A 17,408-nucleotide genomic window follows, 5' to 3' on the forward strand; every position below is an offset into this window, starting at 1 on the left:
ACCTTTGTAATCTGATTATTAAATGTAATATAAACTTCAAACTATGACACCACATAATCAGTACCATTTTACCTTTGTAATCTGATTATTAAATGTAATACAAACTTCAAACTATGACACCACATAATCAGTACCATTTTACCTTTGTAATCTGATTATTAAATGTAATACAAACTTCAAACTATGACACAACATAATCAGTACCACTTTACCTTTGTAATCTGATTATTAAAGGTAATACAAACTTCAAACTATGACACTACATAATCAGTACCATTTTACCTTTGTAATCTCATTATTAAAGGTAATACAAACTTCAAACTATGACACAACATAATCAGTACCATTTTACCTTTGTAATCTGATTATTAAAGGTAATACAAACTTCAGAAAATACATCCAACTATGATGCTAAAGGAAAATATATTCTAATAAGGACACTGCAAATTTGTGCATTCAATTCCAAGAGGAAAAAAAAAGGAAAGGCCACATGCTTCTGACTTTTTCAGTATTTTGTTTAATTTTTTAACTTTCTTAACATGTTCTGATTTTCCTGGATTATTCTGAAACACATCAAATGATCAATATATTGTTATATATATATATATATTTACTTGTCTAAATAGCTCTTAATTAGTTTATTACATGATACTTTTTGTTCATCGTTATGTATAAACCTTCAACTGGCAAATCATCATCTACTGATTAGTATCGTGCATGTTACATTGCAATAAGACTTGTAATACTGACCTTGTGTTTATAATTGTCAATCTATTTATGTAATATCACATACATAGCTAATAATGAACTAATCTAGACATTATACATAATGAAACTGATTTTTACTGACAAGTACAACTGTACCTTTATTTTGAAATGTTGCAGCTCGGCTTTAGAAATGACATCTGATTTTGCAATAACGGGAATGATGTTGACTTTGTTGTCCAACTTCTTCATACATAACAAGTCAATAGACTTCAGCCTAATTGTCAAAAAAGATTAATGCAACAAAATATAATTTGGTATTAAAATCAGTTTGTTTACAATATTAAAAATACCTTGTATATAATTTTAAAATCATCCTGTTCACAACAAATCTCTAGAGAAATTACCTCAGTTATTAATTCATAAAAAAATAAAAAAAACAATGTAAAATTTAAAGGTAAAGATCTTGTAACAGAATAATCTAACCAAAAACACCTTAGGTGTGAAAAAAAGAAGGTGCGGCCAAAAAAGGACTGAGTGTGTGACTTAGAGAAATGAAATCAAAATTGGTGGCTAAACTTGCAGCTACACTTATAGCATTGAGAAGAATTTTACAGCAAATATTCATTAATTAGTTAGCCAGGCTGGTTTTTTGTTCAACTAGGGGCATGATGGTGGGTAAAACAAAATACTTTTTTCATCATAGCTAAGGTATTTTTGATTAGATATCATAACTTTTTGTCAATACACACCAACATACCACAGCAAGTAAGAAAGTAACACTCAATAGTAACCAACATTAGCTTTAGGATCGCAACCTTATTATTCGGAACAGACCTTTACTTTACAGAACCAACCAGATTCTTTAAAATATATGGTGGTAGTTTTCCTCTCTAAAACAGTGATAATAACTTCCTTTATAGTAACGCCATGGAATCTAGATTAACAGTTTCTTGTCATCACACACATGTGATCTGTACAGCTGTATCAATCATTATTTATGCTAACTCCTCAAGCTAATATCACATCATGCTAAATGCTCTTTAATTAGGAGAATTTCATAAAATTTAGTAAATTTGTGCTGAAAAGTTAGCAATGAAACAATAAATAATAACCGTCCACACGTATGATTCTTTTGAAAACTTGAGCTAGAAACTGCTCATCTAGTTTGCTTACATATCTGCATGTCCTTTCACCATAGTTTTGCTGCTCTAAATTAGCAGTGTTTAATCCAAGTAACAAAAACTAAAAATAGCCCACTTTTACTCTTAGATGTAGTAGAAATGTTAGACCGATAGCTCATGCGACTTTATGCATAGACGTGCAGAAAAGTTTTTGTGAAATCTGAGCAGTATTTGTTGAATAACTTTGCACATGTAGCTTATATTTACATCAAATGATCTATCAATGTACCAAATTTGAAAAAAATCCATAAAAGTTAAGCATGCTTTTATATCAAATAAAGTTTCCATACTTTTGGTGCAAAGAAAAAAAAAAGAGGAAGAAACTCAATCAAAATTGGAGATGTTATACCTCTGGTATTTCTTAATGGATTGTCTTGAAATTTGGTATGTGATGTAAGAGTCCAGTAGAGCATATTAACTGAAAAAATGTGGTTGTTTCGATTACCATAGTCTGAGATACAGAGTGTGGAATATTTCTAAACTATCACTCCTGTTAATAATCCTGCAGCAGTTTGTTTTGGCCGCATGACACACTACTTTTTATCTTGATTTTAAATAATAACTACAAGGAATCAATAAAAATCACTGAATTAATTCTTTCACTCACTAAAGAATTCAACTGTAAAATGGCTTAAATACAAGTGTTAAATGTAAACCTCGTGGTTTAAACCACTTATACAACACATATTGGTCATAAGGTTCACTTGTGTTGAATTGGGCATACAAAACATGTACAAGCATCAATGTCTAGTTGGACACATAGAATACAGACAAGCAACAATGTTAGTAACGAACCTTACCCATGTCTGGTCAGACATAGAATACAGACAAGCAACAATGTGAGTAACGAACGTTACCCATGTCCACTCAGACATACAGAATACACATGCAACAATGTCAGTAAAGAACTTTACCCATGTCTGGTCAGACACATAGAATACAGACAAGCAACAATGTCAGTAAAGAACCTTACCCATGTCCAATCAGACATATAGAATACAGACAAGCAACAATGTCAGTAACGAACAATACCCATGTCCAATCAGACATATAGAATACAGACAAGCAACAATGTCAGTAATGAACCTTACCCATGTCTGGTCAGACATATAGAATACAGACAAGCAACAATGTCAGTAATGAGCCTTACTCATGTCCAGTTGGACATATAGAATACAGACAAACAACAATGTCAGTAACAAACTTTACCCATGTCCAGTCAGACATACAACAATGCCAGTAACAAACTTTACCTATGTCTGGTCAGACATATAGAATACAGACAAGCAACAATGTCAGTAACGAACAATACCCATGTCTGGTCAGACATATAGAATACAGACAAACAACAATGTCAGTAACGAACCTCATCAATGTCCAGTAGGATATATATAAAAGACAGACAAGAATCAAAATACGTGATGAAACTTACCCGTGTCCAGTTGGACACATAGAGTACAGACAAACAACAATGTCAGTAACGAACCTCACCAATGTCCAGTAGGATATATAAAAGACAGACAAGAATCAAAATACGTGATGAAACTTACCCGTGTCCAGTTGGACATATTAAATATAGACAAGCATGAATACGAGTATCATGAAATGCTGAAAGGGAGCGTTGGACTTTCAGTTCTTCCTGTAAATAGCTCTCGAACTGAGTGTCAATATAATCCACAATTGTTTTAAAGCTATAAAAGAAGAAATGGGATTTGTGTAAACATTAGTTAACAGATATAAAATTTCTATTTTGTTATGTCTTTCCTTAAAAATCAACTTCTTTCCACATATTTTAGACATTTTAACTTCAGATAAGAATAGATTGTAATACTGAATCACTAACTTTGTATTAAAATACACTAAATTACAGTTGTTCTTTGTGTGATACTATTAGTATCTTCAACAGTGGCACAAAGTAATACAAGATTAAGGAATTATAGAAACATTTCAGTCAAGCCTATGTTATTCATTCAAATATATTAATCCTCTATTGCACATGGTAACATATAGGTAACAAATGCATCTTTGTTATTTAATACACATACAAGTGCCTCAGTTCTGTAGTTGAATGCTTTTACTTCGAGGTAACAGTCGAAATAAACCATGGAATTATTTCTGTTTGTTCCTAAGTTGAACAATATTACTTGTAGATGACAAACCAAAAATATATCTCCCAAAACATTTGTTTGTGAATTACAGATCCATTTAAGTAAAAAATTGAGATAAAACATTTTCACCATACTTTCATAATGTGTACAAAAGATGAAAAATCAAACTGTTAAAGTTCTTTAACAAATAACCTTTTACATTGAGAAGATTTAGCAATGAAACTAGATACTTATGAAAAAAAAGTTTTATACGTAGATTTCTTAATTACTTGTATACTAACATACAAATCCTAACTCCAAACCCATATATATTCATTCAACTATCTATTTATATGCTTCTCTACTTAACACTAAATCTTAATTCGTAGATTATACTCAAGATCTAATTATTTAAGAGATATGAAGTAACTCTTTTGTCATAATAGCTTAAAATCCTTTTCAGGAAGCGTACCTATCTTCTTTGTTGATTTGGTCACCATATCCCACAGTCTCTACGAGGGTTAATTTCAATTTAACATTTTTCTCCTGTAATTCTGGAAAACAAAACAAAATTCTAGTTGTACACTATCTTGCTCAACAAAAACTATCCACTTTTAAGTAACCCATATGTGATTCAGCAAAATAAAAAAAAAATATCCACTCATACTTCATTCTCTTGTGGCTCTTCAGAAAAAAAAGTTTTGACATTTTCATTACATGAAAATGTGTTTCAAGTAGATACTCATTTATCCATAGAACAGATAGGTATTACCTTTCACTACTGCTGAAAAGTTTTTGCACAAATGGCAAGCTTTTGAACAAAGCTGTACACTTAATGATGTGTATTGTGGAAGTTTTTTGTGCAATCAGACCATCTTGAGCTCGATGATTAGTGAAATTTGCTAATTGATTAACTGTAAGGCTCGTTAAGCAGTTACATTCAACAAATCCATTATTCTCACAAGACTTGAATAGTTGGAACCACTGAAAATAATTGTAAAAACTAAATTTGATGAGTTGAATATTTCCATGAGTCATAATACTAATCAACTAGCCTGAACAACCTTGAACCAAGTGAAAATAATAATGAAAAACCATATTATTATTTGGATTAGTTGTATAGTTGGAATAAACCCACACAGTAATAACTGAAAAAACTAATTCTAATTAATTGGTTATTTAATGACATTAGTTAGTCCTAATTTTGAATAATTGATTAATTTATGACATTAATCAATCTAAACCTAATTTTGATTAATTGATTATTTTACATGACACTAACTCACGTAACTGAGTATATTAAAAAATCATGTTAATTGTCCAGCTTTAAAACCTTTCTGCCAATAGGATGGTGAAACATCCTCCACATGTAAGATGGTGAAACATCCTCCACAAGTAGGATGGTGAAACATCCTCCACAAATAGGATGGTAAAACATCCTCCACAAGTAGGATGGTGAAACATCCTCCACAAGTAGGATGATGAAACATCCTCCACAAGTAGGATGGTGAAACATCCTCCACAAATAGGATGGTAAAACATCCTCCACAAGTAGGATGGGGAAACATCCTCCACAAGTAGGATGATGAAACACCCTCCACATGTTACAGTATTGAAATTTAATGTAAATTATTCTCTATAATGTTATCGTCGATCAGTTGAAGCAAAATTTTTATATCCTTCAATCTTATTTGTCTAACTCTAAAGAGCAATCAAACAGAAAATTAGACCTCTCCTGCCATGCTCACCTTCACAACTTTTCTTTTAAAATATTAAAATACAACTAATGTTATTGGGGTGCAGTGAAATATTCAAAACATATACAGGGGCACAGTGGCTTTTGGGTTGGGAAACACTGCTCTAATGTAAATCAATGCCAAATTGGGAGCCACTTTCATGGAATCTCAGAAAAAGTGTTTTTGTGAAATACCCAGATTCTCTAAGAGGTTGTTTGAAAAGTTTTACCTTTGTACTAACATCGGGCAGAGACAATTCTTTTGGCACCACATAAAAGTTAGTGAGAACAACAGTTTAGGAGAAGTTTTTTTGGGAAATTTGCAAATTCCCCAAGGGGTGGGGGGAAAAATTTTACTTGTATGGGTGGATGGCTGATGAGAGCGAGAAGCAAAATGGACGACATTTGCAAAAAAAAAAAAAACTAGCCATCTTGCAACGGACTAGACAAAAACCACACATGAAGGTGTAGAACATCGTGGTGAAAGATAGATGTTGAGAAGGATGTAAAAAAAGGTACCCCCAAGATCAAAGAAATATAGGCCCTGGGATCGAGAGATGAAGGAACAGAAACATCACAAATAAGCTAACCAGAAAAGGGCAATGAAAGGGGTGTTGTGAATTAAAGACACCATCTTGAGAAGAAGTTGAACAGGAAGATAGCTGGACCAATCCAGACTCAGAGTGAATAACACCAGGTCCATGGAGACCAGAAAAGTGGAAACTTGATGTAGAGAGGAGTTGCATCGATAAGAGGAACAAATCTACAGAAATACCAGAAGATGTATAGACCACTTTGTTGGAAGGATTCATCTCAGGGAAGATGGCCGAACTGCCACCATATTCACAGCTCCAAGGACAAGAAAGTTTAACAATCAGATGTTAGTGTTGTTAGCCTAATCGTGGAGATCAGAAAAGTGGAAACTTGATGTAGAGAGGAGTTGCATCGATAAGAGGAACAAATCTACAGAAATACCAGAAGATGTAGAGACCACTTTGTTGGAAGGATTCATCTCAGAGAAGATGGCCGATCTGCCACCATATTCACAGCTCCAAGGACAAGAAAGTTTAACAATCAGATGTTAGTGTTGTTAGCCTAATCGTGGAGTTTCAGAAAATGAAAGCAAAGGTCCTGAAAATGATTATCTCCCCATTAATCCATGTAAGAAATAACAGTTGAGTTGTTGAAATAAATCAAAAAAGGATGTCTAAACAACTGTAACAAAAAAAAATGGTGCAGGTCCACTGAAATGCCCGCATATCAAGGACATTGATGTAAAAAGACTTCTCTGCAAAAGACAAAACACTGAAAATGGTTAAAATATCTAAAACTGCTCACCACTTGGCTAGACAGGCATCTAAGAAGAGGTGTAAGTCCAGGCAGGCTGGAGTGGAGGAAGATGGAGTCATGTGGAAATGTTTGAGTCACCATTAATACGAGAGGTAAAGAGAAGGAGATAAATAAAGGAGAAAAGACAGTGGAACAGAGAATATATTCCACTGACCTGCCAGAATACAAAGAAGGGGAAACAAAAAAGAAATAAGAGACTCTAAAAGTCACAAAACTTCATATCTTGGAAGAAAGGAGACATGAGAGCCTTAAAATGAATGTTTAGAAGCAGATGATGGGAACAGTACTAATAGCCTTTTACTCATCATGGAAAATGAAAATTGAGTAATGAATGTTTGGAAGCAGATGATGAGAACAGTACTAATGGCCTTCTACCCATCATGGAAAATAAAAATTGAGTAATAAATGTTTAGATGCAGATGATGGGAACAGTACTTATGGACTTCTGCCAATCATGGAAAATGAATATTGAGTAATGAATGTTCTAGAAGCAGATGATGGGTACAGTACTAATGGCCTTCTACCCATCATGGAAAATGAATATTGAGTAAAGAATGTTTAGATGCAGATGATGGGAACAGTACTAATGGCCTTCTACTCATCATGGAAAATGAAAATTGAGTTTCTAAACATTCTTTGCAGATGATGAGAACATTACTAATGGACTTCTACCAATCATGGAAAATGAATATTGAGTAATGTATGTTTGGAAGCAGATGATGGGAACAGTACTAATGGCCTTCTACCCATCATGGAAAATGAATATTGAGTAATGAGTGTTTAGAAGCAGATGATGGGAACATTACTAATGGCCTTCTACTCATCATGGAAAATGAATATTGAGTAATGAATGTTTAGAAGCAGATGATGGGAACATTACTAATGGACTTCTACTCATCATGGAAAATGAAAATTGAGTAATAAATGTTTAGAAGCAGATGATGAGAACAGTACTAATGGACTTCTACCAATCATGGAAAATGAATATTGAGTGAAGAATGTTTAGAAGCAGATGATGGGAACAGTACTAATGGCCTTCTACCCATCATGGAAAATGAATATTGAGTAATGAGTGTTTAGAAGCAGATGATGGGAACAGTACTAATGGCCTTCTATCCATCATGAAAAATGAATATTGAGCCAAATATTTTGAATAACTCAAATAAGGCAGAAAGAAATAATAAAAAGTTTGTTATATACTCCATTAGTGCACGACACTTAGAAGAAAATGACAATGTCCAAACATTGTTGGAAAGGGAAAGTAAAAATCAAGGATGTAAACCTTGTAAAAAATACATAACATAAAAATCTAAGTTATAAATTGTATTTTGATACCAAATTTGTTAACATACAGTGAGAATTAATTTTTAATTAGAAGTTGAAATGTGTAGTTGTATGTAACTTAATAACCTGCACATGTAACTAGCCGTACATATGCTAAACTATTTGAAGTATGAAATGCTTTGATAATTAAAACTTACCAGGGAATATGTGACAAATATAGAGACATGCCCCCCACCCCCAAAGAAACTAGTTTGCTTTGTAAAATGTTAACCAAGCCAATTCATAAAGCAGAGGGTGATTAGTGATAAAGGACCCAAGCATGTATGTAGTTGTGATGAGTCAAGTGGCTAGTGCACACTGTTGATATTAACACTGTGCTTACATGTATACAAAGCCAACTGTTAGATATGAAGCAAAGGAGAAACTGAGGACCAAAGAATGCACCATGAAAGTATTGACTTTAATTATAGTATGTCAAGCCACACTATATCTGCTATATCCAGTGAATAGGAGAGGTCAAGACGATATTTATATCATCATCTGCTTCAACAGAAACCATTTTAGTGTGAACTAGATTAAGAGACCTACATAAGCATATAAGTCACAAATAGCATACAAATATCTAAGTCTGGCCTTAACTGTTTTCTAAAACTTGTTGATATTGACTAGCTGGAAACAATTGTGAGATGTTTACTTTATTATTGTTAGTGGTGAATGAAGCTTGTAAATAATAATTATACAGATAATGTGAAAAGCATCTGTTGAAAGAATGTTTTCTGCTGAAAATATCCTATGAATTAGAACCTGCACATAAATAATGGGACTCAATTAGAGGTTGTGTCCGTTTCAATTAAATAAAAATAAACCATGTATACCAACAAACACTAAATACTTTTTACTAATTAGTTAATAATTAAATGAAATCTCACTCAATAACTGTTCTCTAATACTTACCAAAGATATTTGACCTGAGCCTCACTCCTGGCAATGCATGAGAAGTCTGAGTGCCATCAAAGTTGGTATTAAACAGTGAGTTTATCAGGGTAGACTTCCCTAAGCCTGTTTCACCTGACAGCCAGAAGATGAAAGAGTTTGGTTAAACAATGAAATCTTCAGTTGATGGTTCACACAGTCTCATTTCTAGCCTTAATACATGTAAATTGTCAACAATACAACTTTCAAGTCCATGTTAGAAGTTTCTATGACAGGAACTCATCAATGAATCACACTTACATGTAAATATGTGATAGTAAACTTAATATAACTAATACTTGAAACTGTAAGTACTTGGCAAAACTCCATTATTACAGAGCTGAGGAAAACATAAACAATTGTAAATTGTATATTTCACCTATATTTTATTTATTACAACCAGTTTTGCCATGATAATGAAGACTTTACCAGTGTCAATTCAAACCATGGTCATAATTAATAAATTTGTGAAACATACAATTGGTTTTATTCTGCTCAATTCTGTCATACAAAGCTGAATATTATAGACTACGATCTTGATGAGAAATCATTTAATGTAAGTGTAAAATATTGTCTGGTTTCCAGAATATCTCCAGCCCTTTAAAGTGTTACACAGTTTCAGTGGGAACAAAATAAACTTTAACATCCATGATCACATAGACATTTGATCTTAGCAGTTGTGGAAGAATGCAAACAAAACAGTTTTACACTAAGATATAAGAGGACTTTTCAGAAAAAAAAATCTCATTAAAGTTGGGATGGAGACGTTTTTTTTTCAAGACTTACAGCTTCCTTTTAAAATGAGTTATTTAATAGTCATGTGAATAATACTGAAATTACTGTTGACTTAATACAAGAATACTTTGTTCCTAATGTCTAGTTTGGTAAGGTAATAAGAGTTACCATATATACCCGTGTATAAGTCAATAACTAAGTTTAAGTAAGAAATGGAGGTGTTTTACAGATACTCTGTGTATAAGTCGAGCAGAGTGTTTAAAGATAAAATTTATATATACAGACTCTTGGTCACTCACCTATACAGAGAATGTTAAAGGTGAAGCCTTGCTGAAGAGATTTTTTCACTAGTTGGTCAGGAAAAGTATCAAATCCAACATGTCCATGTGGAGTCAAAGATCTTATCCCAGTTGTATCACGCATCTGAAACAAAAACACTAAGTATGTATATAAATATATGTTAATAAACTTAAACTTACCTGGAAAATATTCAAACATATATTAAAACAATTGTATGTAGTAACTAAAATTAAGAGGTTTTCACTCTGAGGCAGACAAATGGAAGTAGTGAAAGAAATGTGCTTTGACATATTTTAGATTTTGTTGAATGAACAACAAAAACAATGGATATTTGATAAAATTTACCATAGTGTCATTCTTAACCCTAAGTAAATTCAGTCATTCCATAAGACATATACTTTGGTACATTTCCTCAACTGATATAAAATTTACAGAACTGCTCAAATTCCATTTACATACAACCTTAGGACAAGTACATGATCTATGCAGCTTTGATAATATGTCACGGTCGGAAAAAGTATTTACTTAGTCATCTATTCTGAAACATTTTCAAGTATTTTGTTGCAAGCATACCCTTAAAAAAAACTAAAATATTTTCAGCAAGAAATCCTATAAAAAATTATTAATTATGAAATATTTTTATCAAATAAGAAACAAAAAATTTGATTTGATTTTACATACATTTGCTCTATTAACAATTACAAAGACAGCATACAATTAACTGTAACAGACCTGATTAAGAGTTCTCAAAAAAGTCAAATGATACAGTTCAGTGAAGTCTCATACCAAGTACAAAACATTAAGTTGATATTATTTTACTTAATGTTATTACAAGTTTTGTTCCTCCAAAATCGTGTACCTTCATGTTACATGTAACTTTGGGTCAGTGAAAGAAAAGTTCATCCAATATGCAGCATTTAAACTTGAATTATAACAGCTGATTTTCATGCCTAGTTTCACAACAATAAATCAGCCTGACCCACAATTTTTGTATTTAAAAAAAATTCTCAAGTGAATAATCAAGAAATTAGTGACATTTTGAACTACTGACACTTGTGCATGAATCAACTTTTGGTTCAAATGCTGGGACTGTCATTTTCTATTGAAAACAGTTTAAACTCCAACATCCTCGTATGTAGTAAAACATCAAACCTAACTGAGCAATGATAACTGGCAGTCAAATGTTTACTAACCTTCACCTTCTCAATTATTTCCATTTTGGAAGTTAACAATAAATTGAATAAATTAGCATTGTTAGGCTGAAGAATCGTTGAACTCAAAGAAAATCATGCTGAATAAACAACAGTCAACCAAATAGTTTGACTCAGAAATTTCTCAATCTGTATGCCTGAAATTAAAATTATTTGAGGAAGCACAACCCTCGTATTTAACAACCTATAAAAAAGTATAACCCCGTATTTCCAACTTAAAACATTTTTGTAATAAAAACTGATCTACATTTCATTTTCAGTTAATCTCGTAGTCGTAATATAAAATTCCTCCGTTCAGACTAGTTGTAGTCATAACATGTAATTCTTTTAGTTTATTCTGCTTCTAAGTTCTAGTTCTAGCAAGTAAAAGATAGGTTTACGATTTTTACTTTTTCATAGGTGTGTGTAGATACCCCAAATATCGGGCTAGATACAAGAAGTGTCAAACTGTAAATAAACAAAACAACTTTACTCGATATTTGAGTATTGACTTAACAACTTCAGTTTTGAATTGAAGAAAAAATTGGTTTCTTGTTGAATTACAACTAAAGTGATATTAGAAGAAAAGTTTAGACTCATTCATTTTATTCACTCACCCTTTATTTTTGGAGCTTGAGAAATTAAAGCTAACAATAACTGTAAATTACCTCTAGCTTTTTGAAAGTATTTCCAAAAGATGTATAAAATTAACACTGACTGACTAGGCCTGATACTTCCAACCGGAAATAATAATGATAATATCAATTCTGACATCTGGTGGTAATTTTAATGATGTTTTATTTTTGCATTTGAGCTTAATATTTTTTGAAATATTATCTATTAAATGCCAAAATTAAAATCTATATATAATAAAGAAAACTATTCTTTTTAGAGGATTTACTTCTGGAATTATTTTCTATTTTTGAACGAATAAAGATTTGATATTTCCTTATCTGCGGTCCTTGAATGAGTCGAATCCAACATGTCAGCAAGAGGCAGTGTTATGGTGAACGCCTTTGCTGGAAGATATTCTCTTTAGTCGGCAATTTAAACCAACTGTCCATTAGGCCTACTTGGATTGCGAATAAAAATCAAAATGGATAAATCAGACGAAAAGGCGCTTAGCGAAGCTAAACGTCCAGAGGATGTTATTAAAATGCCTCTGAAAGACAATTTAAAATTTGCAGTGTTGATAGGATTAGTTGAAGTTGGACAAGTATCAAATAAGGAGATTGTGAATGTAGTGCTGCATTTGGTGAGTTATTATTGTTGACATGTGAAAAATGGTTTTTGTTGTGATTTGCAGTATGTAAGTTCATACATATGTTTTTTCAGGGAAAATAGAAAATGTTCGTTATACCCATTATAATACTTTATGACGTAACTAGTCTAAAGTACATAACATGGAACTATGATGAGTTGTAGATTTTGGAAAAGTTGAAGTCAGAAATAAGGGGCAACAATCTGATGTACACGTAAAACTTGGATGAGTAGAAGTTATCTTAAAATTTTCAATGCACACATAGAAACAAAACTGCCATATTCTCATTGGAATAACTTATAAATTTGAAATTCAAGTATTTCCTGTTTGGCAAAAAATAATGCTTACCACATAAGGTACAACCACAAGTAAATTTCCTTTATATATATATATAAATGCTTGTAAGTTTTACACCATATTTCTAATTTTCAAGTCTGCTAGTAACACTCAAATGTAATAGTAGCTCCTTTTGTTTTTCATCAGCCTAGATTTATACACAGAAAATATTTGAAACATATTGAAAACAGAAGGTCAATATAGGCCACAATAAATTTTTCAGGCAGTACAAAAATAAGAAAAAAATTGTAGGCTAATAAATTTCTTATATGGCTTTTCTAACAGTACTTGTTTTCACAGAAGCAAAGAAATAAAGCTGAGTTAGTTAATGTGTTTATTTTATATGCTGAAATCCCAATAGGAAGTAAGTTAGGGATGTAATGACCGGTTAGATATACAAGTAAAAACTTAAATAAATAAGTGTCTAATGAAGAAAGGTGGAGAGTTATCTGCTTGGATCTTGAATCCCTTCAAACTAAGTAGGTAGAGCATTAATTTTGTGTCTCTATCATGAACTGAGAATCCTGAGTTCAAGTCCTGACTATAGCAGCTGTTTCGGATTATTGTAGGTACAGGTTTGTTTTGTGACCAGTACATTTTTCAACTTACCTTATCTATGTGTCTAAAATAAGTTAAATCTAACATTGCTGCTGGAGAAAAATTTATTATTAAAAAAACATCCATAATTATATGGTAGGTACAGTTTGTGTTGAATTTATTCATACTTATTTAAGAGTAGGTATATGGTTATGAAAGGCAGTATTTGTTGTGTGATGAGCTAGCCATTATTTGGAGAGAAAGAAGATAATCTTGAAGAGTTAATTGGCATTACTGTGGTTATGTTTTTTATTTTGCTTCCAAGAGATAACAAAAGGTATTTTATGTTATCTACACTATTTCATTTTCTACTACAACCCTACTCCAAACTATGTAAAGAAGTCACTTATATCCAGCCTGATATATATATATTAAGTGCAAAAAAGATGATGCATCAAAACTATCAATTCCCTTAACAATTTTAAACACCTCAATCAAATACCCTTTGACTCTTCTTTTTTCAAGAGGAAACAATTTCAGAGATAGTAACCTGTCCTCATATGACAACCTTTCCATTCAAGATGTCATCCTTGTAGCCCTCCTTTGAACCCTTTATAACAATTCAATATCCTTCCTATAGTAAGAAGGCAAAGACTGAACACAGTACTCCAAATGTGACCTCACTAGTGACTTATACAATAGAATTATAACCTTGTTAGACATGGATCCAATATTTCTGTAGATACAACCTAAAATTGTATTTGTTCTGCCATTAGCAATAGCACATTGTTTGGATGGCTTTAGAGACGGAACAATCAGAATACCAAGATTCTTTTCTTCCATAATACTGTTAGGGTTATTCCCATAAAAAAAAACTATAATTTAAATTATAATATCTTGCATGCATTACCTTGCTTTTATTGAAATTAAAAACAATCTACCATTTATTTACCCAAATTTACTAAATAATCCAAATTCTTTTGTAAAGCAGAAAAACCCAAAACTTTAATGTCATCAGCAAATTTAAGTACTTTATTGACCATTCCTTCATCTGTTTTATTGAAATAAACAAGAAACAGCAAAAGTCCTAACAATGAGCCCTAAGGTACTCTACTTGTGTCACTAATTCAGTTTCACTGAACTCTATTTTAAATAACTCTCTGCTTTGTCTCATCCACCTCTTTTTCTAACCAATGAACCTATTTATCCTCTGAACCTACAAGGATAATGTTTTTAATAAGCCTTTTATATGGCACCTTGCCAAATGCTTTCAGAAAATCCAGATACATGAAATCCACATCTGTATCCTCTTGTACATAAGCTGTAACCTCTTCAAAGAATGTCAGAAGATTAGTAAAGCAAGATTTATCCTGTAAAGAAACCATGTTGACTATCCAACAAAATTTTTTAAACTTCATTCAATAAATTTTCATAAATTTTTCACACTACTGATGCAAAACTGATCGGCCTATAATTAATGGGACAATTTTTACTACTTCCTTTGAAAGAGGAATAACAGTAATCAATTTCCAATCTTCTGGCACTTGCCCACTGTCCAAAGGCCTACCAAAAATAGTAGCAAGTGTCTCACATACCCAATACATATCCTCCTTCAAAACCTTTCTGAAAATATTATGTGGCTCAAGACCCTTTTCATTCTTTAAACTTTCTATTTTTTTTTCTTAACATGCTCAGAATTAATGTGTTCATATCTTTCAATCTTGTTTCCATCTAGCAACTGTTAAGATTGAGGAATATTGCTTAAATGTTCCTAAATAAAAATTTGAAGAAAAAATATAATTTAATAACTTGGACATCTCCTGATTATTAGATATAAGCCCTCCTGTGTCACCCTCAAAGTCCCAAATCCCTTTCTAACATTTTACTTACCCTGAATTTATTCAAAGAAATCCTTACTATTAATTTTTACCTTTTCAACTAACCTGCTGATGCTACCCCTTTTTTAAGGAGGTTATAACAATTCAGTTGGAAATTATATGTCAGTTAGTCTTACTTCTGTAGTGGAAAAACTATAAAATTCTAGAAGCTGATAAAAGAAGTGCTTTGTAAAATTATTTATTGAGATATGATTGAGGATGTCACATGTTAACTGTAAGGGTGTAGACTTGGACTTTGATAAGGTGTTACAGAGAATATTAGCTAAGAAAGTTACATTGGTAAGTGTTGGGAAAAAGACTGATTGGATGGTTGGGTGGCTGGGTGAGAGAAGACAACAAGCTCTTATTAATGGAGTTCAGTTAAACTGGACCAAAATAACTTATTTTGCTTCAGGGGTCAGTGCTTGGGCCTTTGCTTTTTCTTATTTACATTAATAATATTAGTGGGGGCATAATTAGTAAAATTTGCTGATGACATTAACTTAGGTATTTCCAGTTGTATTAAGGATTAATTGAAGTATTAGATAAGTATTGGACAACTTATCTTTAATTGTAATAATTGCAATGTGCTGCATTTGGGTTAATAGAATTTGGATTACACATAGTATGACTGAAGAAAAGGATCTTGGCATAGTTATGAATACATAACTTGTGTTTTATAAATTAGTAAAGCTAACAGCATATTAGGATGTGTTTACTGGAAGCCTAAGGAGTTAATTATCTCTTTATACAAATCATTGGTTGACCAAACTTGGAGTACTGTGTGGAGTTTTACTGTCCTCATCAAAGAAAGAATGCTGACTTATTAGAAAGGGTTATGCCTAAACCTTTTTCCTCGTGAACAAAGCCTTTTTCTGAATCTTCACTCTTATAATACGTTATGCTGGCACTGTATAGGTTTTGTTTCTAGGGCTAGCAAGTGAGATAAGATATTATATTACACGTGTCTTTACCACTACTTTTAACTGGTTTTATCGGTTTTTGTCAATAAGTACATTTAATATAATAGGTTTTTAAAACATTTTGTTGTTGGCCACTTCCCTGACAAAACCACTATAACCTGTAGAGTGCTGCTTGTTATAATTCAATAAAGTTAGAAAATTAAAAAGTAACTTAAAACCTGAACTTCATTGTAATATTTGTAAAATAGAATAAGATTACTATTTTGAAAATTTTGCATTTCATGCATAAAAATGTAACAGCATCATTGAGGAGTTGTTGCTGGATGTTCTTTTTCTAATGCTGTACAGTTTCACATGCTTGTGTAACATAGATGTTAACAGTTTATTATTCTTCGTAAAACAGAAGTGGTGCCAACAAATGATTATTGTTGAATTAAGTTTTTTCACTGAAATTGTATAAAGAGTTTTTTTTGTATTTCGAGATTTATTAGGAATAAAATTCAGGTAAAAATTATTTCAAGTAATTCTAAGAAAACATTTTGCTAAGAAATATTCTAGTAGTTAGGAGGCTGTTATTTATATTTTCCAGTGGCTCTAGCAGTTACCTGTTGTTTCAGAAGACTTGGCTAGAGTAAGATAAACTGTTATTTATATTTTCTAGTGGTTCTACTTGTTTCAGAGGACTTGGCTAGAGTAAGATAAACTGTTATTTAGTCACTAGAAAATATCTAGTTGTTACCTGTTGTTTCAGAAGACTTGGCTAGACTATGATAAACTGTTATTTATATTTTCTAGTGGCTCTACTTGTTTCAGAGAACTTGGCTAGAGTAAGATAAACTGTTATTTATGTTTTCCAGTGACTCTAGTTGTTACCTGTTGTTTCAGAGGACTTGGCTAGACTAAGATAAACTGTTATTTATATTTTCTAGTGG

At 32.0% G+C, this 17,408-nt stretch overlaps 1 protein-coding gene across 1 annotated transcript in view; it reads right to left on the reverse strand.

The window, feature by feature from the left end:
* The window catches only part of LOC106475236 (septin-2-like), a 22,225-nt gene extending 9,929 nt beyond the window's left edge, over positions 1–12,296 (reverse strand). Inside the window, exons 1-6 of the mRNA XM_013935935.2 lie at positions 12,160–12,296; positions 10,352–10,475; positions 9,300–9,413; positions 4,449–4,530; positions 3,440–3,580; positions 865–982 (exon numbers count right to left, since the gene is read on the reverse strand). Coding sequence (XP_013791389.1) covers positions 865–982; positions 3,440–3,580; positions 4,449–4,530; positions 9,300–9,413; positions 10,352–10,475 — 579 coding nt within the window. The 5' untranslated portion in view covers positions 12,160–12,296. The remainder of the gene's footprint in view (positions 1–864; positions 983–3,439; positions 3,581–4,448; positions 4,531–9,299; positions 9,414–10,351; positions 10,476–12,159) is intronic.
* Positions 12,297–17,408: the final 5,112 nt, after the last annotated feature.

This window comes from Limulus polyphemus, unplaced genomic scaffold (assembly GCF_000517525.1).
Source record: "Limulus polyphemus unplaced genomic scaffold, Limulus_polyphemus-2.1.2 Scaffold8272, whole genome shotgun sequence".
In the NCBI taxonomy this organism is placed as follows: domain Eukaryota; kingdom Metazoa; phylum Arthropoda; class Merostomata; order Xiphosura; family Limulidae; genus Limulus; species Limulus polyphemus.